This window comes from Salarias fasciatus, chromosome 23 (genome assembly GCF_902148845.1).
Source record: "Salarias fasciatus chromosome 23, fSalaFa1.1, whole genome shotgun sequence".
Classification (NCBI taxonomy): domain Eukaryota; kingdom Metazoa; phylum Chordata; class Actinopteri; order Blenniiformes; family Blenniidae; genus Salarias; species Salarias fasciatus.
In genome coordinates this window covers 34,530,665-34,557,896 of record NC_043766.1, presented here as the reverse complement: position 1 = coordinate 34,557,896, position 27,232 = coordinate 34,530,665, and the positions used below count along the sequence as shown (strand labels likewise).

At 43.4% G+C, this 27,232-nt stretch overlaps 2 protein-coding genes across 2 annotated transcripts in view; both read right to left on the bottom strand.

The window, feature by feature from the left end:
• The window catches only part of LOC115381303 (uncharacterized), a gene marked incomplete at its 3' end in the record, with an annotated part of 134,402 nt that overhangs the window by 1,221 nt on the left and 105,949 nt on the right, over window positions 1-27,232 (bottom strand).
• On the bottom strand, window positions 1-27,232 carry LOC115382202 (NLR family CARD domain-containing protein 3-like). Its single transcript, XM_030083897.1, has 3 exons — window positions 27,046-27,232; window positions 2,431-2,823; window positions 1-2,027 (listed from the first exon to the last, which is right to left on the bottom strand). The coding sequence occupies exons 2-3, from the start codon at window positions 2,705-2,707 to the stop codon at window positions 160-162; spliced, it is 2,145 nt and encodes a 714-aa protein (XP_029939757.1). The 5' UTR covers window positions 2,708-2,823; window positions 27,046-27,232; the 3' UTR covers window positions 1-159.

The window sequence follows — 27,232 nt, the reverse complement described above, 5'->3', positions numbered from 1 at the left end:
TTTTAAAGACCATGGAAATCCTTTGTTGACACATTCACCAATCTGGATTTTCCAGGCTGATTTTTTTACAAGATGACAAAACCTGATGAACAAAAAGAAACTCATATTATCTTCAAACATTCATTGGAAACTTCATAATATCTGTGCTTGATGTGAAGCTCACGCAGGTCTCCATATTAGTTCACGAGGTACGTACAGAGCTTTGTTGGAGGCTTTGACCACTGGCAGCAGCCTCAGAAGAGCCTCCTCTGAAGCAGAGTATTTCTTCAGGTCAAACTCTTTCCGATCTTCTTCTGATGACATTAAGATGAAGGCCAGAGCTGACCACTGAGCAGGAGACAGAATGTCTATTGAGAGACTTCCTGACCTCAGGGACTGTTGGATCTGCTCCACCAGAGAACCATCATTCAGTTCATTCAGACAGTGGAACAGATTGATGCTTCTCTCTGCAGACAGACTCTCATTCAGCTTCTTCTTGATGTACTGGACTGTTTTCTGATTGGTCTGTGAGCTACTTCCTGTCTGTGTCAGCAGACCTCGAAGGAGACTCTGATTGGTCTCCAGTGAAAGACCCAGGAGGAAGCGGAGGAACAAGTCCAGGTGTCCATTTGGACTCTTCAAGGCCTCGTCCACAGCTCTCTGATGGAGATGGTGCAGAGTTGGTGTTGTCTTCATCTCTTTGGACATCTTGGATGTTTGCTGTTTTCCATCCAGCAGGTTGATTCCTGACTTGATGAAGATCTGATGGACATGAAGAGCAGCCAGAAACTCTTGAAAGCTCAGATGGATGAAGCAGAACACACTGTTGTGGAGGCCTTTCTCCTTTTTCAAGATCTTTGTGAACATTCCTGAGTACACTGAGGCTGCTTTGAGGTCGATGCCACAGTCTGTCAGGTCGTACGGAACGAAGGTCAGGTTTCCTTTCTGTAGCTGATCAAAAGCCAGTTTTCCCAGAGACTCTATCATTTCCCTGCTCGTTGGACTCCAGATTTCATCTGAGGTAGATCCGTCATCACACTTGACACTGTTCATTTTGGCCTGGACCTTCAGGTGCTGGATGTACATCTGAGTCAGGGTTTTGGGCAGCTCTCTTCCCTCTCTGTTCTCCAACTCTTCCTCCAGAACTTCAGCAGTGATCCAACAGAAGAGTGGGATGTGGCACATGATGTGGAGGCTTTGTGATTTCTTGATGTGGGAGATGATCCTGCTGGCCTGCTCCTCCTCTCTGAACCTCTTTCTGAAGTACTCCTCCTTCTGTTCGTCAGTGAACCCTTGGACCTCTGTCACCCTGTTCACACATTTATCAGGAATCTGATTGGCTGCTGCAGGTCGTGTGGTAATCCAGATTCGAGCAGAGGGAAGCAGATTCCCCTTGATGAGGTTTATCAGCAGAACATCCACTGAGGTGGGCTCTGTAACATCAGTCAGGGTCCCAGTCTGGTGGAAGTTCAGAGGGGGTCGACACTCATCCAGACCATCAAAGATGAAGACCACCTGGAAGTCGTCAAAGCTGCAGATTCCTGCTTCTTTAGTTTCAGTGAAGAAGTGATGAACGAGTCCCACCAAGCTGAACTTCTTCTCCTTCTCCAGATTCAGCTCTCTGAAGGTGAATGCAAATATAAAGTGGATGTCCTGGTTGGCTTTGTCTTCAGCCCAGTCCAGAGTGAACTTCTGTGTCAGCACTGTTTTTCCAAAGCCAGCATCTCCCTTTGTCAGCACTGTTCTAACTTTTTCAGATCGTCCAGGTGAGGCTTCAAAGAGTTTTTCTGGTTTCATGCTTCCTTCTTCTCTGTCTTTTTTCCTGGATGCTGTTGGATTCTGAATGACCTCATGTTCCTTATTAACCCCTGCAGTCCCTCCCTTAGTGATTTTCAGTTCTGTGTAAATGTCGTTCAGGACGGGAGCCTCTCCTTGTTTAGGGATCAACTCAAACACATACTGGAACTTGTTCTTCAGTCTGGACTTCAGTTTTTCTTGACACTTCTTGGATATCATTGACAAAAGAATTTTTTGAGGTCCATCGTTCCCTAATTTTTTTTTTTCAGAGACAAAAAAAAATACAACAGTTTTGACTCATTTTCAAATTGCTCTAGAATGAATTTAGTTTAACACATACATACTTCCTGTACACTTCACCAGAAACTGGAAGTTCTTAGCTTTGACGTTTTGTTTGTATAATCAGAAAATAATCAGAAAAATAAGTTTGTAAAATTTCAACAATAACTGCAATGGTTTTTGATGTTTTGTTTGAAGTCATGTATATTTTTTTCAAATGATATATCAATAACAGAAAAATGAAAATATCAAACATTGTAAAAGTAGAGGACAGTTTGTCCTTTTTGCCATTTTATCTGCCATGATTTATCTCTGTTGTTTCACATTGTGCAAATATAACTCATAACATCAAGTTTTCATGTTTCCAAGTCTTACCTTCAGGTTCTGTGGTGTTTATGGTGTGTTTATCCCATATCCACTTCTTCCCCATTTTCTCCAACAGCAGTTTCATGAGATCCAGAGCATGATCACTGTACCTGTCGTGTATCTGTGTCGCTGTGTCCACCTTGTCCAGTGTCTCTCGTTGTCCTACTGGGATTGCGTTGCATCCTTCAAAGATGCCAATTTCAGTCAAATGGAACTTGAATCTTTTAAAGTCTTCAGATGTCAAATCATCCAGCATTTTCAGGAGGATTTCTGGAGTTGAGCTCATCTTTGTCCTTGTGAAGAGTCTGATTTATCTCACTAAACCTTCACTGTGTTCATCGACTTCCTGGAAAGACCACGATGAGGTGCTGATATGCTTTAATGCAGGTGAGATGTTTGATCCTGAAAAACACAAAACAAGAATCCTCATGAGCTCCTTCTCAATCGTTCGCTTGTTTTAGGTTCAAGTTTATCAAAGACAATGTCTGATTTTATTTGGGTACGACGACCACAGATTTTATTATATGTTCTTGACAACTTGGAGTGCAGAGCAGGAATCAGAGACCATGAGTCAAAGACCATGTCAGGACCCTCTGGGCCCCGCCCCCTGGCTGGGTACCATCCTGTTCTGTGTCCATGTGTGTCATCAGCCCCACCTGTTGTCTACCTCACCTCATGTTTCCATCGACCAGTGGTCATTCCCCGTGTGCTCATTACCCTCATGTGCTGGCTCTGTGTCTCCCCTTTATAAACCTTTCTCAGCCCTTGTGTGGTTGCTGGTTCATCTGGCTTCCTTTGTGTTTCCTCGGTCACCTTGCTTTGTTTCCTTGTGTGCTCATATCATGCAGCCTTCTGGAACTCTGCGTTGGGTTTCAATGCCTCTGAATTTCAGGAAACCCTTCACTACTCCATCCTCATGTGGTCTGAGTTTGCGTCCATCTTCTGGGTGTGACAGACCAAGAGTCAGGGACCAAGACTCAGAGACCAGGAGTCAGAGACCAAGAGTCAGGGACGAGGAGTCAGAGACGAGGAGTCAAGGACAAAGAGTCAGGGACCAGGAGTCAGAGACCAGGAGTCAAGGACCAGGAGTGAGGGACCAGGGGTCAGGGACCAAGACTCAGAGACCAGGAGTTAGAGACCAGGAGTCAGAGACCAGGAGTCAAGGACCAGGAGTCAGAGACCAGGAGTCAGGGACCAGGAGTCAGAGACCAAGAGTCAGGGACCAGGAGTCAGAGACCCGGAGTCAGGGACAAGGAGTGAGGGACCAGGGGTCAGGGACCACGACTCAGGGACCAGGAGTCAGGAGGAATGGTCTCTGACTCCTGAGTCAGGAGTCAGAGACCAGGGGTCAGCGGCAGGGACCAAATTGATGTCCGTCATGCAGGAAACCAAGGTTTGGTACCCAGCTCAGATATATGATTGTTTATTTTTTTGGCAAGACATGTTTTAACCCTTTAAGCTCGGGGCCATTTTCGCCTAAAAGTTCAACTAAAGACGTACCCAAAGTAAACTGAATGCTGTTCTTGAACTGTTTGGAGTACATGCATGGTTGGGGTCTCATTTGAAAGCTGATAACCTGCATTTTCACCCAGTGCAGTGCAGAATTACTCTAGGTGCTACTGGCACAGATTTATTTATGTTGCAGCACACTGAATTAGGATGAATTTCATTCTCGCCTGAATTTTTTCCCTCATAAAACACCTGGAAATAAGTGTGGAAGCACTGAAATAGCTTGAAAACACAATTTTGCTAAAGCCTGGGGTCTTACATAGTTCAGGTCAAAATGTCAGAGCAGTAATACAAGAAATGAGTGTTTCACACATGTATTTGTACTCCTATGCCCCGGAAGGGGTCAATTTTGGACATCCTCTGTACACCCTCTGGATGCCCTCTGTACAATGGTATATGTTGGTTTTTGGCCCGTTTTTACATTATTTTCACTCCAAAAACTCATAAAGTACTCAAAAAATCACTTCAGATGGGCTTCAGTGTGGGATAAGGCACTCAGATTGAGAGGAGCAGGGATAGGCAGCAGGTACATCCCTCAGCAGATGTCTGAGAAGTCACAAAACCCCGCTAGCGGTCCAGCCAGCCATTCAGCAAGCTCATTGGCTACCAGCCCTGTCAGTCAAACGTTTCTACTGATGTGATTGGCTCAGAATTCATTGATGACGAGTGATGACGACCGATGGCGTGGGTCCATCAGTCTCGGCAGCGGTTGGCTGGTTAGCCATCGGAGGCAGGGATAAGTCACTTGATTGGTTGAAATATGATGAATAAGCAATGGAAACCGATCAGTCGCCATATTGGATATCCTCAGCGTGAGTGAGAGAGGTCTGGATGTTTTTAGCTGATAAAAAAATGGATTATTATAGGACGCGCACGTGGAGAGACGCGCCGCGTGCGCACGTGGTGGCGCGTCTAATTCCGGATTATTTGCTTATTTCAAGACATGTTTTGGACAAAAGGCTATACTTTCTAGCTTTGCCTGGATTCATACATTTGGACTGTGTCAGTTTTTGCTGGATTGTCTGGATTATGGATCATCTGTGATCAGTTATGAGCCTACAAAGGTGAGTTGCGCTGTTTACTTAATTTGCTGTGTTGGACAAATGTGTTTATATTACCCGCTGTGGTAATCACATCTGAAAGTGGTTTATACCGACGGATTCATGAGAATATCAGCTTTCTAATGGTACATAGTACCTCTGTGGAATTTGTAAAATGCGTCTGGATATTTGATAAATGCATTGGGAGAAGTCTGAGCTTAAGGGGTTAATGAATTTATGTTGTGACACATTATTGGAGCCAGAAACAAGAGGAAGTGAAGCCATCCCAGAGCTCATCCAGCTTCTGTCTACTCTGGGATTTCTGCCATGGACTTTAACGTCAAACCATCTTTTGCGATCTCTCCACTGAGCATTAACTCTGGTGGTTACCTCATCCCAGGCAGCATTTCCTCTTTTCCTGCTGTGGTGGTGGGTGGGGTTTTGACTCAACTGTGGGGCGGGGTGGTGGCAGTGGCTCAGAGAGTCAGCCTGCCATGAACCAGGGTTGCCTGAAGTCAGTGTTGTTACAGACGGAGAAGCAGACCCGGGTTCTTGAGAGTCTTCTGTCCCAGTCAGACGGCGCACCAAAGAATTGGCCAGTTTCTCCATTCTCCGGCCTCACTCTCCACAAGATGACAGTGACAGACTATCCCCAGACTTTCATTGAGAAGTTTGAAACCCCGGCGGAAGCATGTGGGTGGCCAGCGACTGAGTGGGCAGTGAGGCTGCTCCTCCTAAATGGGGAAGTGCAGACGGTAGCACAGGGCTTTCAAGACGTCAAGAGGGCAGTTGTGGACAGACTTGGACTCACATCGGAGGACCACCGCCACAGACTCTAGGGAACACGCCTCGGGAAGGCGGAGTAACTCTTCCCCGTCGCATTCAAGCTCAGAGACGCCGTGCCTCGGTGGTTACGGCTGAGAGGGACAACCAAGGAGAAGAGGATCATGGAGATGATCATTACAGAGCAGTTCCTGGATGGACTGCCAAACGGGATGGTAGAGTGGGTATGCTGGCATTGGCCTAGAGAACAGGATGCAGCCATCACACTTGTCGAGGAACACCTGGTGGTCCATTCCAAGGAGGTGGAGAAGACCCTAGCTCAGAGCTTGGGGAGGCCAGTCCTGGGTACAAGCAGGAGGGCAGGGTAGCCCGGCTTTCATCAGACACTGCTCCGCCCCCCACCTAACACCGGCCTCGTGCTGCATCCTCCTCCAAGCATTCTTCCCAACCCACTGGGGGCCCTCAGAGGACAGGGCAGGATTATTGGAAGTGCGGACAGACCAACCATCATTGCCCCAACTGTGCTCTCACGATCGATATACAAACCTACCTCCCGACCTACATCCCTACCTACCTACCTCCCTACTTACCTACCTACCTACCAGCCTACCTACCTACCTACCCCCCTACCTCCCTACCTACATCCCTAGCTACCTTGGTGATTCATTCTTGACTAAACCTTCTGATATAGCTGATCATTTAAGTGATTATTTTAAAAATAAAATCCAGAATTTAAGGAAAAACCTGATTTCAAAGACTAAAGGTGATTTATCATGTAGAACAATTAAAAATAACATTATGAATGGGAAATCGTGTGCATTTGCTTTTGATAAAGTAACTGTAACTACAGTGGAAAATGTGTTGCAAGTAATGAAAGTAAAACCTCCAGGGATTGATGAACTTGATGTACAGTTATTGAAATTAGTAGTTGATGTAATTTCAATGCCTGTGTGTCACATTATTAATCTAAGTTTAGAAAAATGTAAATGCCCTGTCAAATGGAAAACAGTTAAAATCGTTCCTATTCCGAAAAACACTAAAGAACCCTTTTCTGGGAAAAACAGTAGGCCTGTTAGTATTTTGCCCATTTTGAGTAAAATTATGGAAAGGATAGTTTATGATCAAATCACTTATTATTTTTGTAAAAATGGTTTGAATTCACCATATCAACATGCTTATAAGAAAGGGCACTCCACAATGACTGCCTTGGCTCAGATGACTGATGATTGGTCAAATAATATTGATAAAGGGAAATTAATTGGGACTGTATTGCTAGACCTGAGTGCAGCATTTGACTTACTTGATCATGATTTAATTTTGGAAAAGCTAAGTTGTTATGGTTTTAAAAACTCTGCAATTCTATGGATTAAAAGTTACCTTATTAATAGAGATTATACCGTATTGTTTAATGGTAGTTATTCTGAGACAAGTCCTCTTTCATGTGGAGAGCCGCAAGGGAGTTGTCTAGGACCATTGTTATTTTCCATTTTTACAAACTATTTGCCTTTTATTTTGGAACATGCCGCTCTTGTTCTATATGCAGATGATTCAACTATTTATGTGTCTGGTGACAATATTGCAGAATTGAATACATTACTGAATAATGAATTAAAATTAGTAGAATATTGGATCAATGAAAATAAGTTGGTAATTAATGCTGAGAAAGCTAAATGCATGGTCATAGGTTCATCATATTATTTAAAAGATTTTCCTGTTTTGCGTTTGTCTGTAGGATGCACAATCATTGAACAAGTCACTGAGGCTAAGCTGCTTGGTGTGACTGTGGACAGCCTGCTTACCTGGAACCATCAAATAAAACAGATATTACATAAAATGGGCAGAAGTATGGCAGCAGTTCGAAATTGTAGAAAATGTGTACCACACCGAATAAGAAAGATTTTGGTTGAATCAATAGTTTTGTGTCATTTAGAATATTGTTCCATTATTTGGTCAGCCACTACAGAAACTAATATCAATAAACTTCAGGTTGCACAAAATAAAGCAGCTCGGCTCGTCCTGAACTGTTCTTTTAGGACAAGCATTGAAGACATGCATAACCAGCTGGCGTGGCTGAGAGTAAAAAGTAGAATACATTATTCTCTTACAAAATTTATCAGAAATGTTATAATTACAAGAACACCAGCAATACTCTATAATAAGCTGACCTTTTTCAGCGATGTGCATCAGCATTCTACCCGTCAAACAGTTGAGGGACGTTTTCTGTTACCTGTCTGTCGATCCAGTCACATTCAAAGATCCGTGCACTATAGGGCAATGGTGGCCTGGAATCGTCTGCCGCAGTTTTTGATTTCACAGATGTACACAACTTATTTTTGTAAACAAATGAGACTATTTTTATTCACTCAGGAATAACATATGGAACTGGTCATTTATGATTGTTTAATGGTGAGCTATTTCGTCTGTTTTGATATTGTTTTGTTTTTGTTAATGTTGTCTTTGTTGATAGTTATGTTATTGTATTGTCTGTATGAATGTTGTCTGTACATCCTGTTGTTGACGCATTGCTGAGTGTTGGTGCAGAATTATTTCTGATGAAGTTTAGACCCCAGGAAGAATAGCAACTGTTTTAACAGTAGCTAATGGGGATCTCAATAAAACAAACAAACCTACCTCCCTACTTACCTACCTTCCTATCTCCCTACCTACCTCCCTACCTACCTTCCTGCCTACCTACCTATCTACCTACCTACCTACTTATCTACCTCCCTATCTACCTACCTACGTCCCTACCTACTTGCCTACGTCCCTACCTACCTACTTACCTACGCCCTTATCTCCTTACCTATCTACCTACCTACCTCCCTACTTATCTACCTTCCTATCTCCCTACCAACCTCCCTACCTACCTTCCTGCCTACCTACCTATCTACCTACCTACCTACCTACTTGCCTACGTCCCTACCTACCTACTTACCAGTGGCGATTGCTCTAAGACTGCAAGGGAAGCTCAACTTCCCCTAAAATATCAAAAAATAAGTGGTCCAATATTTACTGTTGTGTGAACATTTCATTGACTAAATATGCGCTACAACACGTTCATTTTTTGTTCAGAATCGGCTACTTATCTGAAGTAATTGACTCGGCTTTTTTCTCACTCCTCCTCGCAGCGGCACGGCGCTTTAAACAGCCGGACGCTGAGCGTCCATGCGGAAGCTAGAGTGGGTTGTTCTGCTGCAGTGAAACTGGACGCTCATTGGATAAAATACTGGGCTGGTCCCGCCCACGGACGCTCAGCGTCTCTGGGGGTCTATGGAGAATTTCGCTGGCATGGACGCTGAGCTTCTGCATGGTGATTGGATGACCTGTGTGAAGCTTGATTGACAGCGAAATGAGCAAATCAGCGATCTTGAAGAAAAAAAAATGCACCAAAGCGCTTCTGAAGTTTTTCATTCTGCTGTTCTCAGTTGATTTGGAGGCTTTGCTGATCCCTGGAGACTTTGTGTTTGTGAAAAACGACTAGCGTTGTGTTTGGAGACTCGTTTCGGTCACTCTGTAGTTTCTGTCCTCGACTAGCAGCTGTGGAGCTTCTCCCCTTCTCTCACACAGCGCTCCAGCCTCCAGCAGCTCCAGCTGCTCGCTAGCTGCACACAACGGCAGACAATGTGAATGTTGTGGACCGGATTTTGGCGAAGCCATTTGATATTCTTCCTTACGAAGAGAAAATTGGTGTTAAACTGCATAACAGATCAACTCCTAAGACTGAGCTGGTGCCGAAAGGTGGGGAAAAGTAACAGGTCCTTTCAGCTGTCTTGGTCTGACCAGGTGAGCTGCTGACTGGAAGCGCTGTCACCAATAAAATGTCCTGCTGGCCATGCCTCTGGATGAAACCATCTCAGGGAGGTGTTGTCTGGTCACAAGTGGGCTTTGAGGATCTGTCTAACTTTGACAGGGCGTACAAAAGGCATGAAAGCTAATAGAATTTACATACAAAAAACAGATTACACATATTACAATGTATGCTGAAAATGAGCTTCCCCTCTTTGGAAGACCAGCAGCCGCCGCTGCTACTTACCTGCGTCCCTATCTCCTTACCTATCTACCTACCTACCTCCCTACTTCTCTACCTTCCTATCTCCCTACCAACCTCCCAACCTACCTTCCTGCCTACCTACCTATCTACCTACCTACCTACCTACTTGCCTACGTCCCTACCTACCTACTTACCTACGCCCCTATCTCCTTACCTATCTACCTACCTACCTCCCTACTTATCTACCTTCCTATCTCCCTACCAACCTCCCTACCTACCTTCCTGCCTACCTACCTATCTACCTACCTACTTACCTACCTCCCTACCTACGTCCCTGCCTACCTACCTACTTACCTACTTACCTACCTACCTACCTACTTACCTACCTCCCTACCTACCCCCCTACCTACCTACCTACCTGCTTACCTACCTCCCTACCGACCCCCCTACCTCCCTACCTACATCCCTACCTACCTTCCTATCTCCCTACCTATCTACCTACCTATCTACCTACCTACCTACCTACCTACCTATCTACCTACCTACCTTCCTACCTACCTACCTCCCTCCCTACCTACCTACATACCTCCCTCCCTCCCTACCTACCTACCTACTTGTCTACCTCCCTCCCACCTTCCTGTGTCCCTACCTACCTACTTACCTACGTCCCTATTTCCTTACCTATCTACCTACCTACCTACCTACCTACCTACCTCCCTCCCTCCCTATCTCTTTACCTATCTACCTACCTACATCCCTACCTACCTACCTACTTACCTACATCCCTACCTACCCCCCGACCTCCCTACCGACATCCCTACCTACCTACCTACCTACTTACCTACGTCCCTATCTCCTTACCTACCTACCTACCTACTTATCTACGTCCCTATCTCCTCACCTACCTACCTACCTACCTACCTACCTACCTACCTACCTACCTACCTACCTATCTCCTTACCTATCTACCTACCTACATACCTACCTACCTGTCCACTCTCTCCCTCACTGTTTGCCATCTTTATTGAACCTCTGGCAGCTGCTATAAGAGAAAATATAGACATCACAGGGATTCTGGCCAACAACAATACAGAACATAAATTAAGTCTTTATGCGGATGACATGTTACTTTTCCTGCGGAACTCTCAAATTTCTATCTCCCAGACAACCACACTTATTGACAAATTCTCACTCATGTCTGATTATTCTATTAACTGGTCTAAAACTACAGCCATGCCTATAAACTGTAAGGTGCAAATATCCCCAATGCTACAGTACAGTGTGGAAACATTAGATATTTAGATATAAATATAGATATAGACATATTTAGATATATTTCGCCCAGGTTATCAGAATTACCAAAACTTAATTATGCTTCGTTACTGAAATCAATAGAAGATGACCTCCTATGTGGGAGACACTCACCTATATCTCTTATGGGAACGGTTGCCACAATTAAAATGATGATCTTACCTAAGGTTAACTATCTATTCTTAATGATACCCACCAAACCATCCTCTGGTTGGTTCAAATCACTGGACTCATATATATCCAAATTTCTCTGGAAAAATAAACCTTCACATATCAGTTTGAAGACTTACTCTGAATATGTCCAAAATCTGTGTCAGTGACTCAAGGAAAGCTATGAATTGGCTGCAGAAAACTAGAGGAAATCTGGAGAAAGAAACAAGCACAGATTTGATACCAAAGTGAAGTCTGCGGATTTGGTGGAAGGAGATCGTTTCTTAGTGAGGAATGTCAACATCCGAGGCAAACACAAGTTAGCCGATAGATGGGAAAGGTCAATCTATGTGGTCGTGAAGCAGATAAATGATGGTCCTGTCTATGTCGTTAAACCAGAAAGGGGGAATGGTCCACAGCGTACACTTCACAGGGACTTACTACTACCATGTAGATTTCTGCCAGTTGAGAAAACTCCTGAGCCAACGCCACAGCAAAGCAGACAAACCCGAATGCGTTTGAGAAGTAGGCAAAACAAAACACAGGAGGAAAAATGTGAATACTCAGATGGAGAGGAAGAGTATGATGACTACTATGTGAATGAGCCTCCACAGTTCATCACATGGGTGCCCTATGTGCCTTCAAGGGGAATCTTCTCCAGTTTCAGTTGCTGACTCCACTATTACGAGGGCCTACGAACAAGCTCCGTCCGGACCGGGAGGACACTCCTGTCGGTCCTGCCCATGGACTGGCTTCGGTTCTACTGCTGGGATCTGTGGTTCTTGTGCTGGACCGTCCAACGGACTGTACTCAACATTGTCCTAGGCTGTACTTCTTATTGTCTCATGCTAGCTGTTGCCAAAGCTGTCCGTCCCTGGGAGAGGGATCCCTCCATACTGTGGTTCTCCCCAAGATTTCTTCTTTTCCCACTGGGTTTTTGGAGTTTTTTCTTGCCGGATGTGAGGGTCGAAGGCGGTGGTTGCTTTGTTCTGTCTCGTTACTGTAAATATTGACAGATTACCATTATGCTTATTCAGTGTTTTTACTTTTACTGACCTATGTAACATCTTGAAGCCCTCTGAGGCAACTGTTGTTGTGATACTGGGCTATACAAAAATAAATTGATTGATTGATTGATTGAGTTTGAAAATGTCCCAGTCGGCAGCTCACAGTCCCAACTGAACCCTACGGCTCCTGAGTTTGTGTTGCCAGAACCTCAAATGATTCCCTCAGTCCTACCTACAGAGCCATGTGACACAGTTGTGCATCAGTCTCCAACTCACGGTGATCATGTCATCATAGACATTCCTGAATGTGAATCATTGCAACCCAAGGAAGTCACAGACACATCACCAGTTCACAGTATGGAGAAGGCTCAGAGCAGTTTTTCTGAGATCCCTGCAAGTCATCCAGAGGTTTATCGCAGTGAAGAACATGGTGAGCCCCGACATTCACGCAGAGAAAGGCATCCTCCACCTAAGTTCACTTATGATGAGTCAGGGAAACCTGTAGTACTTGCACTGAACCAATTCTTTGAGAGACTCCAAGACCTTTTTCCAAATCAGATGCCCTGTTCAGTATAATGCACATGCAGGGACACATGCGGTTTAGAGGGGGAGGGTGTAACCCTGTTATTTTTTCTCCCATGCAATAGTTGTAATTGTATTTTTGTTTAAAGTTAATCTTTGATGATGTTCTGTAGATGTATGATCTTTGTGTACTGGATATGCGCACTTCTCTTGTCCACCACTGTGGGGCAGTGCATCATAATTTGTTCTTCTTCGTGGGTCCCCCATCTTGGATGGGCTGCAGAGAAAACTTGTAAGAACTTGAACTGAGCTGAACCAAACCGAAACGTTTATAACTGATTTTGACTCAGAGAGGAAAGAAATACTTGAGGTATCACAGTTTGAAACGTGGGAGAACCCAGTTGTTGAGAAGATCTCTCTCGGTGAGTTATTTTTGTGAACATGCTCTGTATTTGTTAAACTAGCCTCATAACACGTGGCTAAATATGCATGTTTCACCATTTCAGTGAATAAGAGGTGAATGAAAAAAACAGTCTGGCTGTCTACCACCAGTGGATGCTGCCCAAAAGGTAAAATTTGTTTATTTTGCCTGATTTCGTTGTGTAAATTGTGAATTCATATGCAAATGTGTATATGTTGACCATGGATATTCATTTTTTGTAGTTGCTTTACACAGTTCAATACCCTTTTGTTACAACACGAATTATTCATTTGAATTAAGATTTCATTGATGTCAGATTGCAGATAAATTGACTATTAGGGTAAAAATGAGATGGTTAATTATAAATAGAGGTTAAATTTCTGCACATCTGTGCAGACGTTTTTTTTTTTTTTTTTTTTTTTTTTTTTTTTTGAGGGCTATTCTGAACCCTGTTCCCCGGCACCCGGCCTCTCTTGTGCTGGACCCTGGTCGGCTGTTCCCGAGGCCGGATTCTGCTCTTCATCTGGTGCCTGGTTCCATCGTCCGAGTCTCCTCTCATCAGCACTGCAACGATCCCATCAGGTTTTTGCAATGGACGCTTAAGCATTAAGTGATGACTGGTCTAGAAAAACTTTTATGACTGCACTCAATGGTATATTTATTTATTTTGGTTCCTGAGATCTCAGTGTTTTTTGGGGATTTGTAACACCTTTGTTTCCTTCTTTTCATGTGATTTCATGTGATTTAACTGATAAAAGAAACAAAAGAAATGAAGAAGAAATACATATTTCAATTTAAATTTCATTTTGTTGTCCTGTGCTTCATTTGGAGTGGAGTCTATGCATCATATTACTTTATGATAGCCTACGCAACCAGCCTTCTCATTGAACCTAGATTTCGATAGCCCTATGTATATAGATATTCAGACTGCTTATCAATAGCACTACCACTAAAGGGTTACACCAGCAAGCTGCAATATGTCTCCAAATGGCTTAAACCTAACTAGAATTTGGCACTCAGAGAGCACATACCTCCGCCACAGCTCAAATCAGTCACCAACAACCATAAGAACACCAACATTGTGATCGGGGGTGTGATCAGAGCGGAGCGCTGTGGCGTGCGGTGCCTCTGTCTGTCGCCCTGTCGCCCTCTCTCCCTGTGTGTGTGTGTGTGTGTGTGTGTGTGTGTGTGTGTGTGTGTGTGTGTGTGTGTGTGTGTGTGTGTGTGTGTGTGTGTGTGTGTTTATCTGAAAAGGAAAACCAAAAAGCAACATAATTTATGTTATTTTACTTGATTTTAATTTGAAAATGGACCAGATTCTCTTGTATTTTCCGTTCCCGACTGCCTGTGTGGTGCAATCTGCTCTGTCCAGCTTTAGGACTGGCGGTGCATGGCGCGCGCAGCTCGTGGAGAAAATAGAGAGGAGCGGAGCGGCCGCGGTCCAGGGCGCGAGCTGCTACGCATGCGGCAGTCCCCCGCGCCTCCTGTATGAACCGTCAGATAGGTTAACAGGGACACCGATCTGAAAGTCGGTGCGCAGCGCTTCCACTTCCGCGTCTAAAGCGGCGCGTCCTGTGTGAACCAGGCGTTTGTCCCCCCCGGTCGGCGGGCCTGCCCAACTATGTGAAAGACTCCCTATCTCTCAATAATAAAGAATCCTTAAAAAAATTCCTAGATCCAGACAGTGATCCGGATCTTCGACAAAATTTAATGGATTCTAAGTTAGCCCAAGATCCACCTTTCCACAAAGTTTCATTGCAATTCGTCCATTATTTTTTCGAGGATCTTGCTAACAAACCAACCAATCAACCAACCAGCCAACAAACAAACCAACAAACCGACATGATTACATAACCTCCTGGCGGAGGTAATAATTTAGATGAACCATGGCTGGATGTAGAGCAAGCATTATGTGAGGATCTAGTCATCTCTGATTTACCATTCATCAGTCCCACCATCAAATCCCATCTGTGTTTTAAAAGTATTAACATCAGTTCTTTAATGGCTTGGTGGGACTTTCTAAAGCTAACCAAATCTTCTCTGATCCCGTGTAAACTCACACCCATCTGGAACAACCCGGACATCCTTCAAAACAAAAAGATGACAAACTTCACTCAGTGGAGAAATAAAGGAATTAGACAGCTTGAACATATCATTGAAAATGGCAACTTTCTATCATTTAATACTCTCACCTCACAATATGGAATCAGCAGCACAGCATTTCTAGAATATCATCAACTTAAATCTATCATAGGTAAAAAATATACCTTCAACCAACTGCACCGGCAGCTACCTCCCAGGGTCGAAGAATTCTTAAACATTAGTTATCCAAAGTTGCTATCAAAGATATATAGAATATTATCAAAGATAGAAGACAAAATCTTTCTTCCGACTTTAAAATGGGAAGCTGACTTATCCAATAATTTTGATCAAAATGCATGGTCACTGATATGTTTAAATACCTTTGAAATGACAAAGAACTCAAATATACAACTAATCCAATTTAAAATTCTGCACAGAATTCATTATACAGGACGAAGGATGTTACAGATGGGTCGATCACAATCTGATATCTGTTCACATTGCAATGATAACATGACTGACAGCTACCTCCATGCCTTGTGGTCCTGCACACCAGTGCAGAGGTTCTGGCTTCAGGTGTGTGAAGACCTGTCAACATGGTTCACATGCAATATCCCTGCAACTCCCACACTGTGCCTTTTAGGTGATCTGGGTGAAATTAAGATGTTAATAAATTCAGTTTACATGATTCTCACTATATTGTGCATCGCAAAGAAACCCATCCTTGTAAATTGGAAATCCAGAAATAATCTAAACAATAGGCAGTTTAAGAGTCTTTTATTAGATCATATTAGCTTGGAGACAATGTCTGTCTGTTCAAAGGACCAATCAGCTGAATCTGGTTCCCTCTGGTCCCCTGTGATCAGCTCCATCACTTAATGTAAGGGGAAGATGGGGACCTCGCCTCTTTGGGAGTCGGTTGTTTGTGGGGGGGGCCTGATGGCTGCGGGTGGTTGGTGCTGTCTTGCGGTTGGGATTTGGCCTGCTTCGCTGAGGGGGTGTGTTTGTGGTTGGTTTGGATGGGGGGTGGGAGGGCCGCCGGTTGTTGGGGCTGTCTGGCGGTGGCGGGGCGGGGGCTCCGGGGGGCCTGGGCTGCTGGGTGCCGGCTCACGTCCGGGGGGCCTGGGTGTTCTGGGGTGGGTGTGGCCGAGGGCCCTGGGCCCTGGTGCCTGGGGGCTGTCTCCTCCCTTGAGGGTGGGGGGGTCGGCCTGCGTGGGGTGGTGGTGGTGGTGGGAGGGGGTGGCAGGTGGTATGATTGAGGTTTGTATGGAAGTATGTGTGTGTGTGGGTATGTGCTTGGGTGTATATGTGTGAATATGTATATCCGTGTGTGTGAATATATATATATATATATATATATATATATATATATATATATATATATATATATATATATATATATATATATATATATATACACATATATATAAATATATTCCAGTGGCTGGAAAAGGCTGGACTGAAGGACAGCACAGAGGCACTAATCATGACTGCACATGAACAGGCCCTTAACATAAGATCAATAGATAGGCCGGGATCTACTACACCAAACAAGATCCCAGGTGCAAACTGTGCAAAGAAGCCCCAGAGACAGTACAGACCATCACAGCAGGGGGTCAGATGCTGGCAGGGGCTGTCCAGGTCGATGGCACTGCTTGTCTGGCCTCACTCGCAGCACGGTGTGGTTACTGCCCTTCAATTTTAATCATAAACAACATATACATCAACACTCATGAGCGAGGGAGGGGAGGGCAATGGGGTCTTCTGTGTTCTCATCTCCGGGTTTCTTCTTGTGTGTGTGTGTGGGGGGGGGGGGGTGTTGTTTCCCCGCAGGCCTGGGGTCTGGGCGGGAGAGGGAGGTGGGGGGAGGATTGGGAGTGAGGAGGGGGGTGCACTGGGTGGGGCCTGAGGGGGTGGGCTGGGGACTGGGTTGAGGGGGTGGAGGAGGGTTGGCTTTGGGAGGGGGGTGTGATGCCCTGGATTTCAGGGTGTGTGGCTGGAGCGCTGGGAGGGGGGGGGGGGGGGGTACTGGCCTTGGGCAGGTGGCCGCCCGTGTGGGCTGGCTCTTCTAGGTGTGGTCATGGCCCTCTCTCTGGGTGGGGGGTCGGCTCTTGGGCTCTGGGCTCCCACCGGCTGGGGCTCCCTGGGGCTCGGGCCGCGGGGCCGCCGGGGCTCCAGGCCGAGGCATTCCTCCGCCCTCTTCTGTACTAGAGCGTGGGGGTCTGCCTGGGGGAGGGGATCGGATCTGGGCTTTGGAATGGCCGCCGGTTATCTGGGCCCTGAGGGCCTCTCTGGCCTGCTTCTGGCCTTCGCAGGGGTCAGAGGTCATATATGCATGAACACTATCACTATCACTATGACATTTGCATGATCACGCTGATCTTTAATCACTCTTCATAATCACTCTTCACATTCTACTTGTGGAATTAGTTAAATAGTTTTCCTGTGGTGGTTCAGACTAATGGTGATCTGTTGAAGGGTAGGGGGAAAAAAACAAAAAAAAACATGTCCTTTGTCTTACCCTTGTAGTAGTAGTAACTGATTGTGTAGTGTTTAACTTTACAAAAAAAAAAAAAAATCTAGTCAAACTTTATTTGTATAGCACTTTTCATATGAATAAAAACAACGCAAAGTGCTGAACAATAAAAAGCAGTAATAAAAACAAAAGAATAAAAACCGCACCATCAATAAGTATACACCGCACAAACACACACACACACACACACACACACACACACACACACACACACACACACACACACACACACACACACACACACACACACAGTTTTTGCACACAGCAAAGCAGAGGAGACATGGCATGGCACTAGGCATCATGGGAAAACACTACCAGTGGGGCCGTCCACACCAGGAGAAGGCGAAGGTCATTAACATTGGGGCCCCGGCGCTCGACCCCCGAACCTGCCAGACCAAGGAGAACCCGCACACCGAGGTGTGGAGCCCCCCAGGCCAGCCAGGACCAGAGGACTCGGGCGCAGTGACCCCAGCAGAGGATCAGAACCAACTCCCGGTGTGAAGGACCCCCTCAGTGTGAAGGACCCCCCTCAGGAAACACTGGAGTTAAAACAGCTAAAAACATAAAAAGACATGATACAAAGTTAATAGAAAATAAGTAAGATAAGATCATAAAGTAAAAAAGTAAAATAAGTTAGAAGTACATAATAAAAATAGAATAAATAATTAGGATAAGTAGAAAACATAAACAAATAAAATAAAAATGCCAAAAAAATAAAAACGATGGATATAAGAAGTATAAAAGGTCAATTAAAAGCCAGATTAAAAAGGTGTGTTTTTAACCTCCCTTTAAAACTATCAACAGTCTCTGCGGTCCTGAGGTTCTCCGGCAGGCTGTTCCCCAGGCGGGGGCCGTAGTGGCTAAAAGCTGCTTCACCATGGGTTTTGGTTCTAGCTTTAGGAACACACAATAAGGCACTGCCAGAGGACCTCAGGGCCGCGAGGGTCGATAGGGTAAAAACAGGTCAGTTAAATAAGAAGGCGCAAGGCCGTTAAGACATTTAAAAACTAATTCAGAGAACTTTAAAATCGATCCTGAAGCGGACAGGGAGCCAATACAGCGACTGTAAAACCGGTGTAATGTGGCTCCGCCCCCTGGTCCCCGTCAGCACGCGTGCAGCTGAGTTCTGTAATAATTGCAGGTTTGAAATATTCTTTTTGGGAAGACCAGAGAGCAAGACATTACAATAATCTAACCTACAGGAGATAAAAGCTGCATTAGCACCTCTGTACTGGCCTGAGAGAGAAACAGGCGGACTCTGGCTATATTCTTAAGATGATAAAATCCAATCTTAGTTATGTTTTTATTGTGTGGAATAAAATTTAGCTCAGAGTCAAAAATCAGGCCCAGGTTCTTCACTGATTGTGCTGGTTTATGTTGAGACTTGAGCAAAAACTGAAGAACAAAGTAATTAAAAATGCTCGAATCGTTGAAGTCTCTTGCACAGGATCTTTAATTCAGTAGAAAGTTGATCAGACAGGGAGATAACCTAAATGCTAGCAATAAAAGAAAGACAGGAGTCCTGGACCACATCCGTGAGATCTGACAGCATCAGAGTTTCCGTCAGAAAATGGCATCAAGCTCTCCTTTGCTCGGGAAGTTAAACCTTCAGTTTGCATGATTCAAGCGGATTGATGGTTACATTTTGATAACTCTGACCGTCACAGGTTGTTTTTCCCTGAGACCAATACAGACAGCAATTGTTTCATGAGACACAGAAGCTTTTTTCTCATGTGGGGAGAGAACAGGGAGTAGATCTTCTCCCTGCTCCTAACCTTGAAACCGGCCTGGGACCGTCAGAATGCACACAGAATCAGCTTTCAGTTACAGCCTGTTATACTGAAGGCCTCAAAATCATGAAACAATTACAGAATACGTATATATGAGGTAAAAATATAGTGAACAGTTGAATCAGTACATATTCATTAGAATGTGATTAAAACTGTATATAAACAAGTGAATCTCAGCATAATGATTTAGAATGTGATTAATATGTTGGATTAATGAGTGATCACAGCATAGTGGTTGGAATGTAAATGCATTATACGACATTTAAAACTAATAATTTTGGTAAAATGTTCTCTCTCTGACCTTCAGGACCGATAACTATGATAACTTGATGTCTGAAATACAGTTAAAAAGGGTTTCTATTGGCCCTGAGTCATCAGGAGACACGGCCATGAACAGCTGAGTATCGTCAGCGTAACTATGGAAACTGATGCCGTGTCTCCTGATGACGTCCCCAAGTGGAAGCATATAGAGGTTAAAAAGTATGGGACCTAAAATCTTAAACAACCTTAAAAACCTAAAACATTGGGGAACCCCACACCTAATTTCATGGGTTCCTGAGGAACAAGTATCCAAACTTACATAAAAACATCGATCTGTGAGATAAGAACTGAACCAGTTAAGAACAGTACCAGAGAGGCCCACCAGGTGACTCAGTCTGTTTATTAAAATGTGGTGGTCTACTGTATCAAATGCAGCACTCAGGTCCAGCAGAACCAACACAGTGAGCTTTTTATTATCTAAATTCCACCTGATATCATTTAAAATCTTTAAAGGGCGTCTCGGTGCTGTGGTTCACTCTAAAACCAGACTGATGTCTTTCTAAAATGTTATTAATCATTAAAAAGTCATTGACTTGGTTGAAAACCAGTCTTTCTAAAACTGTACTTAAAATGGTCTGTAGTTGTTAAGAACATTGGGGTCTAAATTGCTCTTCTTCAGAAGGGGCTTCACCACCGCTGTTTTAAAGGCAGTGGGGAAGACACCCGTCTGAAGAGAGCTGTTCACGATATTTAAAATCTGTTCCTCGAGGAATTCATAAAATGATTTTAAAAGTGGTGTGGGGATGGGATCTAAAAGGCAGGTTGTTGATTTTACTTGGGAGAAAACTCGACCAAGAGTCCTCGCGTCAACCAGGTCAAAACTGTCCAGTGTTTCCTCAGGCATGGACAACGGTTCAGCTGTGTTCACTGATAGAACCTGTTGGGGTAAAAGACTGGACCTGATGTCCATGATTTTAGTTCTGAAGTGGTCTGCAAAGTCTTCACAGAGAGCGTCTGTCGGCTCCTTAAAAGCTTTATTAAAATTAGTGCCAGTTAAAATGTTGAAGGTGTAGAAGAGGAACCGGGGGTTGTCTTTATTGTCTGAAATAAGTTGAGAGAAGTGGGAAGTTCAGCCTGTTTAACTGCATTATTGTAGATTTTGAGTTGTTGACGTAGAATTTGGTGATGTACAGTCAACTTGGATTTCCTCCACCTTCTTTCAGCTCTCCTGCAGTTTCTTTTCAGTTTGAAGATTGTATTGTTTTTCCTCCACGGGGGTTTGGAATGGCCCTTGATTGTTTTGGTTAAAAGTGGAGCTACTGAGTCCAGGCTGGACTACAGTTTACTGTTAAAATCGTCAATGATAAAATCACAGGGTGCAGGTAAAATCACAGCAGCAGTGCTCTGTAATATCTCTATAAAATCTGCAGCCACTTCAGAAGTAAGGTAGCGTCTCCTCACTGTTCTCACCGGGGCTTCCTGCTGGTTAAAACTGGTGATGTTAAAAAACACACAGTAGTGGTCAGACACAGCCAGGTCAACAACAGAGGACACACTGATGGACAGACCGTGGGTTATAACCAGGTCCAGAGTGTGTCCTCTGTTGTGAGTTGGCTGTGTGACATGCTGTTTAAAATCTAAACAGTTTAAAAGGTTTAAAAAGTCTCTGGACATAGAGTTCGAGTTGTCATCTACATGTAAGTTAAAATCACCAGTTATTAAAATTCTACTATGTTTTGAATGAATTATTGTTAAAAGTTCTGAAAATTCACTGATAAAAAGACTAGAGTATTGAGGGGGTCTGTACACTGTTAAACACAGGATCGGGGGACTGCTAAAAACAAAGGCGTGGTGCTCAAAGGATGTAAAATTATTAAAAGCCACTGCACACGCATTAAATGAGTTTTTTAAAATAGAAGCAGTCCCTCCACCCCTCTTACCCTGTCTGGTTGAAAATAAAAAGTTAAAACTCGGTGGGGAAGCCTCAGTGAGGGTAACAGGTGCATCAGTGCCGCCATGTCTCAGTTAAAAGCAGACTGTCTAAGTTTTTGTCTAAAATGAGATCATTAATAATAAAGGATTTGCTTAAAAGAGAGCGCACATTCAGCAGGGCCATATTAATAGTAGTGGGGGGGCTGAATGTGCGCTCTCGGTGAAGTTTGACTGTTAAAAGAGTCATTTTTCGTTTAAAAACAGTCCGGGGGATGTGGTGTCTGGAGGAGGTGAGGACTGGGATATTATGTACAGTGTGTGGTGTGTCCGGGGGCAGTGAAGGTGTGTGAGGGGTGTGTGTGGCGTGTGGTGGATGGGGGGGGCTGCCAGGTAGTCAGTCAGCGGGGGATGAGTGAACTGTGTGCTGAATGTTACCTGCTAAAATGGAGCTGCCCAGCGTGCTCGGGTGAAGTAAGTCCTGGTGATAAAATGCTGGGCGGTTCCAGAAAAGATTAAAATTGTCAATGAAATAAAAGCTGGAGGCTGTGCAGGAGTGCTAATAATAAATAAATAAATAATAATAATAATAATAATAATAATAATAATAATGATAATCTGTTGGGGTTCTGTCAGTCCTGGTGTTAGCTATCGATTTTTTGTCAGTTACAATTGCTATGGTTGTGGATTGTTCTCTGTCACATGTGATATGTGACACTCTCTGTGCGTTTCCTTCCCGGTCCTGTCCGGCAGCCATGCCAGATGCCAGTTTCTAATAAAGGCAGCAGCATTAGGAGATTCAGTCTCCTGCTGCTGTTCAGACAGTAAAAGGCTCCAATCATACAATATAGCATGCCCCAGCTGCCGAACAGGACAAGGGGAAAAAAAAAAGACGGGCCAGGTTTCCATGGCTCTAAACATCCTGCGTATATAACGGACTGGTGGAGCGGATTGTAAATGTGTCAAATAAACACTAAGTGGATCCGCTTCACTCGGAGTTCATTGTATTTCACATCAGATTGTACAAGGTCGTCTACGCCAATCTCTCTCTCTCTCTCTCTCTCTGTCGCTCTCTCTCTCTCTCTCTCCGTTCCTATTGAACTTCCTGTTTCAGGCCTCCATCATGTTACAGTCAATGAAATTGGGAAAATCTGTCTCTGTCCCCTCCTTCTACATCTGTACCCTCAATCTGAAGGAGAAGAGGAGAAAGTCTTCTCTGAGTCTGGTTCTACAGAAAGTCTCCTCTGAGTCTGGTTCAAACATTTTAATGAGAATAGCTTTGTTTCAGATGTATGTAGCATTAACTGGTCAGTGGTGACACAAGAACAGGACCCAAGTAGAGCAGTGGAGGTTTTTAAAAAAATTTTGTCACAAGTCATGGACAAACATGCTCCTATAAGGAAGCAAGCTGTGAGGAATATCTCCGCCCCGTGGTTAGGTCCAGAGCTTCAGGAGTATATGACACAGAGAGACAACACCAAAAAGGAAGCACTTAAGACTGATAATGTTGAACAGTGGAACAATTACCGTAAACTAATAAATTATGTGACCAAATTAAATAAAAAGAAAAAACATTTATATTATCAGAAGAAGACTGAACACGCAAAATGTGACCCTGCAAAAGTTTGGGGAACATTAAATGAAATATTAGGAAGGACAAAATTAACAACTACATATTTAGAATCAAACGGGGGTTTACCGAACAAAACCAAAGGAAATTGCAAATCATTTGAGCCAGTTTTTTTAAAAGAAAATTGAGGAATTAAGAAATTGCATGGAGACAGGACAAAGGCATAACATTTCCTACAAACTAATAAGTAAGTATATTATGAAAGAGATGGAATGTAAATTCAAGTTTAATAAAGTAACACAAAATTATATTAAAGAATTACTCAAAACAGGTGAGGATAAACCGGCTGGCATTGATAATCTTGAAAGCAAACTTCTGAAAATGGTGGCTGAGGTTATTGACTTGCCAGTTTCTCACGTCATTAATGTAAGTCTGACTAAATGTTTTTTTTTTTTCCACACAATGGAAAACTGCTAAATCAATTCCTCTGATTAAAAATAGTAAAGAACTGTTACCAGGTAAAAACAGCAGACCGATTAGCTTATTGCCTGTGTGAAGCAAAATCATGGAAAAGGTGGCATATGATCAAATACAAACATACTTTTCAATGAACGGGTTAAATACAGTCTATCAGCATGCATATAAAAAGGGTCATTCCACTTCAACTGCATTCACTCAAATTACTGATTATTGGTTAAATGAAATGGATAACAAAAATCTCATAGGAAGCGTATTCTTAGATCTAAGCACAGCCTTTGATGTGTTAGACCATAATATATTGTTGAAAAAATTGTGCTGTTATGATTTGAATCATCAGCTTTAAAATGGATGGAAAGCTATTTAAATAATCGTATGTACAGCGTTTTCTTTAATGGTAGTTATTTTGTGACTGAGGGAAAAAGTTGTGGAGTGCCCCAGGGCAGTTGTTTGGGACCCCTTTTATTTTCTATTTTTACAAATGATTTTCCACTTGTACAAAAACATGCAACCATGGCCATATATGCTGATGACACAACATTATATGCATCTGCACCTACTGGACAACAACTCAGCAACATCTTAAACGAGGAGTTGGCAACAGTAGCATGCTGGATTCGAAATAATAAGTTAGTAATCAATGCAGAGAAAACTAAATGTATGTTAATTGGATCACAATATATGTTGAAAACAATTAAAGAAAAATTACTCTTAAAATTAGAAGAAACTGAAATTAAACAGATAGAAGAAATTCAATTATTGTGTGTAATTGCAGATTCCAAATTAACATGGACCAGTCACATAAATTACATGTTGCAAAAAATGGGTAGAAGTATGGGCATGATTAGACACTGTAGAAAATGTATTCCACAATATTTGGCCAAACAACTAGTTCAGTCATTAGTACTTTCTCAAATGGATTATGCATCTGTTATGTGGTCAAATACTAGTGAAAATAATTTGCACAGGTTACAAGTAGCCCAGAATAAAGCAGCACGCATTGTGTTGGGTTGCCCCTACAGAACCAGTGTAACATTCATACACAGTGAGCTTGCCTGGTTGATGGTAAAGAGTCGGCTGAAATATCATTTGTTGACACTAATTAGTAATCTTATTATAACCAAAACACCAGAAATTATTTATCGTAAATTATCATTCTTTTCTAATGTTCATAATTATGCAACTCATCAAATTAGTAACGTGAGAGTCTTGCTCCCTGTGTGTAGAAGCAGTCAAATGCAGCGCACTGTTGTTTATCGGGCCATGGTTGCATGGAATGCATTACCTGTTTTCTTATTGTCTGAAACAAGCAAATTATTTCAGAAAAACTTGAAACTTTTCCTATTTACAAAATTATCTGATGAATTTTGTTACTGTTATGTATTTTACTTAGCGCTACATGTATGTATTTATATTACATATTTAAAATGAGCTGTATTATATTTTGTATTTGATGTTTTATGTTATATATATATATATATATATATATATATATAGTTGGAAAATAATGGGATCAGGATTAACATTGGGCGTTCATATTCAGTGTTTGTGTGCGTGTGTGTGTGTGTGTGTGTGTGTGTGTGTGTGTGTGTGTGTGTGTGTGTGTGTGTGTGTGTGTGTGTGTGTGTGTGTGTGTGTGCCTATATTATAATAAAATGTATGTAATGAATTTGAAAAGACCCCAGGAAGAATAGCTACTGAGATTTCAGCGGCTGATGGGTAGCTTAATAAACTAAACTAAACTAAACTAAACTAAACTAAACTAAACTACAGAAAGTCTCCTCTGAGTCTGGTTCTACAGGTTTCTTCCCATCAGATCCAGTCTTTCCTGTCCACTGTCTCACGTTGAATTGATGGTTTTTCTATGAATATGTGTGTGTGTGTGTGTGTGTGTGTGTGTGTGTGTGTGTGTGTGTGTGTGTGTGTGTGTGTGTGTGTTCCTCTCACTCAGTGTTGAACCATCAGACGGTCCAGGTTTCCATGGCTCTAAACATCCTGTGTATATAACGGACTGCAGGTGGAGCGGATTGTAAATGTGTCAAATAAACACTGAGTGGATCTGCTTCACTCGGAGTGGATTGTATTTGTGATCTGACTGTACGAGGTCGTCTATTCCAATCGATAATCAGCCTGTGTGTCATATAAACAGCGGCTGACAGCTGAGCAGATTAACCAGGGCATTGGCTGCTCCTCGCTTGCGTTCCCAGGTACGTAGTGACGTGATGACGTGAGCAGTAAACAGGAAGCAGTACAGAAAAAAACAAGCAGAAGTAGTCAACAGTGTTTGAGAAACACTTTTTTAATGAAAACCCCGAGAGAACAAACACTGGAGAGGAGAGATGACTGCAAATCCCTCCACAGCCAGTTGTTCAAAGAGATTCGAGGCAGACTATTAGCAGAGCGAACGGTCGGTGTTATGGATTAACTGGTCCCCTTGTTAATGAATGACGGATTTCTGTAAACACATGCTGGTAGCAGCAGATGTTAAAATAAGATTCACAAAAGACTCTAAACTTATAAACTCACTGTAACTGTATAAAACTCGCTAGAACGATCACAACTTTCAGTCAGTATTTCAACATCTGTTGGTCACAAGTTAACACGGACACCAGTTCATTCGAAACATCGTCAGGCGGAGCAGAGCCCCCGGTGCTTTACACCAAGACGTGCTGCTGGGTGGGACTCCGGCCAGGGGAACACTCGCTCTATGAGCAGGGTATCATATAGATTTTGGGACATTATTTGAGCAGATATCAGCAGATAAAAACTCTCTGCTGGGCGCTGAGGACTGCTGCTGCAGAGAGGAAGACCTGAAAGTTCCCTGACAGACTTTGTCCTCATGTCACAGGACGCTGTATAATCCACTTCACCAGGACCCTGGAGAACCAGGATTCATCCTGGATCGCTTTGTATGCCGTCATGTAACAACTGCCTTTAACATGACTGTTTTCAGTCGGACTGAAAGAACAGCAGGTAAACTGTTCCAGAGTTCCTGTTTCCTGTTCAAACAGAGTCAAACCTGCTGAGCTCAATGAGAAACTGTTCTAATGTCAGCCTCTGCAGGAACTCAAGCTGGAACCATCAAACATGTCATAAACACACAACTGCACTGAACACACACAGAAAACACAACAGCCTCAATACAAGCAGTGCGTGTGTGTGTGTGTGTGTGTGTGTGTGTGTGTGTGTGTGTGTGTGTGTGTGTGTGTGTGTGTGTGTGTGTGTGTGTGTGTGTGTGTCCATACCTTTGAAGGACTGAAGTGTTTTCAGGTCAAAATGAGTTGAATTCTGGTCTCAATATGAAGTGAAAAGGTGAAAAAGAAGAAAGGAGCAGTCAGCAGTTTGAAATGAGAGGATGAAAAGTCTTCTGCTCTGTTCTGGAAGCTTCTCTCCTTCTTTCCTTCATGAGGAAATGTTTTCTCCCCCTTCAGA

Bases quoted from the DNA above. Each gene is read 5' to 3' on its own strand.
- LOC115382202 (XM_030083897.1), bottom strand. From the start codon at position 2,707: ATGAGCTCAACTCCAGAAATCCTCCTGAAAATGCTGGATGATTTGACA. The intron at 2,028-2,430 runs GTAAGACTTGGA...AAAAAAAATTAG, and splicing joins AAACACCACAGAACCTGAAG to GGAACGATGGACCTCAAAAA.